Consider the following 3,815-nt stretch of genomic DNA (forward strand, 5'->3'; position numbering starts at 1 on the left):
TGCGATATTGCAAAGACTGCATTCACTTGCCATCGGGGACTGTTCGAATTTGTCCGATTGCCTTTCGGTTTGTACAATTCACCGGCAACCTTTCAGCGTGTAATAGATATTGTGCTTCAAGACGCCAAATTCAATTATGCGATGGCTTACATGGATGACGTGGTAGTGCTCTCGAATACCCTGGAGGAGCATCTCCTTCACCTAACCACCGTTTTACAACGAATGCAGGCCACAGGCATCACCATTAACCCGCGGAAGGTTTAACTGGTTTCGCCCAGGATCAACCTCCTAGGTTTCATTGTCGAGCAAGGCACATTCCAGCCTGACGAGGAGAAACTCCGGGCCATACTGCAGCTTCCACCACCAACAGACTTCAAGAGCCTGCAGCGGTATTTGGGCATGGTGGGCTTCTACCGCCACTTTATCCCCAACTGCGCTGACCTGGTAAAACCTCTCCACCAGCTCCTACGGAAAGGTGCCAGTTGGTACTGGACTGACGTGGAGCAGGGATCATTTTGAGCTCTGTCATCGGCTATGGCCGATACCGCACGTCTGTTGCTTCCCGACCTCAACCTTCCATTCACCGTGCAGACCGACGCAAGAGAGTATGGCATCGGCACAGTCTTGCTTCAGAAGCACCAAGGGAAGCTTCACCCTCTGGCTTTTGCAAGGCGCACTCTCACAGGAGCAGAGCGGAACTATACCGTAACAGAGAAAGAGTGCCTAGCAATTGTATTTGCACTAAAGCAATTTGACATGTATCTGGATGGAGCTGACTTTACTATTCAGACTGACCACCAGGCGCTGACGCGGCTGTCAAAGCTACAAAACCCAGCCGGCCGTTTAGCCCGTTGGGCCCTCTCTCTTCAGAAGTATAATTGCAGAGTAGAATACAGGAAAGGCACCTTCAACAAGGTAGCTGACGCCCTGTCCCGAGCACCACTCTCCGGGGATGGCGAGTCGGCAACCGAAGTCCTGGCTGTGGCAGTGCCTGTGGATGCCTTGGGAACACTGATCTCCCGCCAGCAGCTACTCGACGCCCAGCTAAGCGACGACCAGTGCAACTTGATACGCAAGGCACTGGACGGCGCCAACCCTGCCGGTAGCGGAAACCACGACTTCTTTCTTTCTTTCTTTCTTTATTGATTTATTTAAGACAATGAACAGATTGTCTTAGGGGACACGGCTAAAGGCAAACATTTGCCTGACTAGGCCGTGCCACCCGTACATTGGCAGCAACATTGGCAGCAACTTCTACATGCAAGCAGAAGATGACCTGCTCTTGCGGTACATACCTGCTGCCGATACGGATTGTGGTGAGTCCCCATTCCGTGTCGTTGTGCCTAGGAAGCTGCGCAAGCCTTTTCTAGAGTACTTTCATGACACCCGGCTTGCCGGTCATAGCGACGGCAAGAAAACATTTGGGAAGCTGTGTCCCGCCGCGACATGGCCGCACATGAGAAAGCATGTCTTCAGATACGTTCGCACATGTCCTACCTGCCAGACCGTGAAACCGAGGGGAGGGAAGCCACCAGGCCTCATGCAACCAGTTGAGAGCCGATACCCATGGGAAATTGTGGCATGTGATGTTATGGGCCCATACCCCAGGTCAGCTAAAGGGAATCGATATTTGTTGGTGGTCACTGACCATTTCTCCAAATGGGTAGAGCTGTACCCGCTACGCAAGCTGAATTCTAAGATAATCTGGATAGGCTCTTGGAAGCATTCACCCGTTTCGGTTTCCCAGCGCAGCTTATCACAGACAATGCCACATTTTCACAGGCAGGATATTCGTTGATACTTGCAAAGCTCTTGGCGTGCAGCACAAAAGGACGACACCCTACCATCCTCAAGCCAACATCACGGAGTGTGTGAACCGAAACCTTAAGACAATGCTGGTGGCTTTCACCGAGCAGCACAAGGACTGGGACGTTCGTATCCAGGAGATGGCTTTCGCCACAAGGACCACAGTAAACCGGTCGACAGGGTTTACGCCAGCGGCTATTCTTCTCGGTCGCGAGCTCCGTTTTCCAATTGAGCATGCATTCACCAACGGCTCTGAATTGCCAACTCGCAATTACTCCACGTTCACACAAAATCTTTCCAGCCGCCTGGCCCACACTCTGAAGGAGGCCAGGGAAAACTTGGACCTTGCCCGCCTGGAACATGGGAACCAATACAACAAAGGCAGGCGGCCCCTGGAGTTCGCGGTCGGCGATGAAGTGCTCCGCCGCACGCACCCACTCAGCGATGCTGCAAAAGGGTTTGCTGCTTCCCTCGCGCCTAGATGGGACGGCCCTTACGTGATCGCGAGACGTATTTCTAGCTTGGTGTACCTACTGCGGGAAAAACACGGCAGCAGAGTAATAGGGCCCGTAAGCTTGCTCGACCTCAAAGCGTACTACGAGCGCCCATCAGACAGCTAACCGTGCTTCAGTCATTATACGAGTTCAGCAGTCAACGCGGCTGTGCCCTACAGCCGTTATCTGTTAATCGCGACGTTTTTACATATGCTGTCCTTGGACATCCTCGCCTTACGCAGAATGCCACCCTACCACTCCAACGGGCGTGACCAGCCTGGCTGCCACGGCGGCCCATCGAAACCTCACCTACGTCGTCGGCCTCGCACCGAGGCGACCGAGGTGCGCTAGCGTCGGTTGGGCGAAAAGTGCATTGTCTCTGAAAAAGCGCATGCCAATTGGAGCCGTCACGTGGAGCTCCTAACGACGCCAGATACCATTCCAGCTCATCGCGTGCAAACTTCCCCGGACATTTTGCTTCGCAACAGCCGTGATGTACTGGACTAGGACGATGCATGGTGCTGTTGTGGCATAGTGTTGTGGCATAGTGTTGTGGCATAGTGTTGTGGCATAGTGTTGTGGCATAGTGTTGTGGCATAGTGTTGTGGCATAGTGTTGTGGCATAGTGTTGTGGCATAGTGTTGTGGCATAGTGTTGTGGCATAGTGTTGTGGCATAGTGTTGTGGCATAGTGTTGTGGCATAGTGTTGTGGCATAGTGTTGTGGCATAGTGTTGTGGCATAGTGTTGTGGCATAGTGTTGTGGCATAGTGTTGTTGGACACAGAGGCGGGTGTCCGGTCTTGTACGGGGGGGAGTGTCGGGCCCTTGGGCCCTCTCTGCAGCGCGCACGGGGGAGGCCTTTGAAACGCGTTCCACAGCGGCACTCGTCGCATGGAGCATGCGCACCGATCGCGTATCGTGAGAACTCGCGCGGGGAATGCCGGGAAGGCGGCTGCCCGATAAGAAGGCAGCTGAGACGGCACTCGGGGCTTTTTGCGGGGCGTGGGCCTGGGGAGGTGCTGGTGGGGCGTGGCCCGTCTAGGTTTCTTTCCGAGCGTGCTGCAGAGCAGGGGGAAAAGCGTCTTTGTATTGTGTCTGCATGAGAGTGCTCTCGTTGTTCGTTTTTGGGACTATCTGCGCGCCTGGTTCGGTGCTTGCTTGCTTTCTGCGCTTTATGCATTCTGTTATCGCCCGAAGGATTGCGTTGGTTGATGGTTTGTAGCGGCCGTTCCTTCGTCGCTCCCTTTGGCTTGCATATTTTGTTGCCTCGCTGCTTTGCTGCTTGCTTCTTTGCCTTGTTCTTTTCTGCTATTGGCCGCGAGGCTGCGGTAATGTTGAGTGTTACATTCTATCGTACATTAAAGCGGTCTTTGTTCCTTGCGCCTTTGGTCCTTTGTCGTGCTGGTCGCGGCTCGCGGACCCCCTGAGCGAAGGCGAGGGGCCTTCAAACTATAGGCCGTAGAGAAAACCAAAGCATTTTTACTTGTGTTTTTGTTGTTGTTGTCCAGCACGCAA

The 3,815-nt window shown here is 53.7% G+C and overlaps 1 protein-coding gene across 1 annotated transcript; it reads left to right on the forward strand.

Annotated features, from left to right (window-relative positions):
* The first annotated feature begins 534 nt into the window (after positions 1–534).
* LOC142574669 (uncharacterized) lies at positions 535–2,426 on the forward strand. Its single transcript, XM_075683706.1, has 2 exons — positions 535–1,102; positions 1,783–2,426. The coding sequence occupies exons 1-2, from the start codon at positions 535–537 to the stop codon at positions 2,424–2,426; spliced, it is 1,212 nt and encodes a 403-aa protein (XP_075539821.1).
* Positions 2,427–3,815: the final 1,389 nt, after the last annotated feature.

The sequence above is a fragment of the Dermacentor variabilis genome, chromosome 3 (assembly GCF_050947875.1).
Source record: "Dermacentor variabilis isolate Ectoservices chromosome 3, ASM5094787v1, whole genome shotgun sequence".
Lineage (NCBI taxonomy): Eukaryota > Metazoa > Arthropoda > Arachnida > Ixodida > Ixodidae > Dermacentor > Dermacentor variabilis.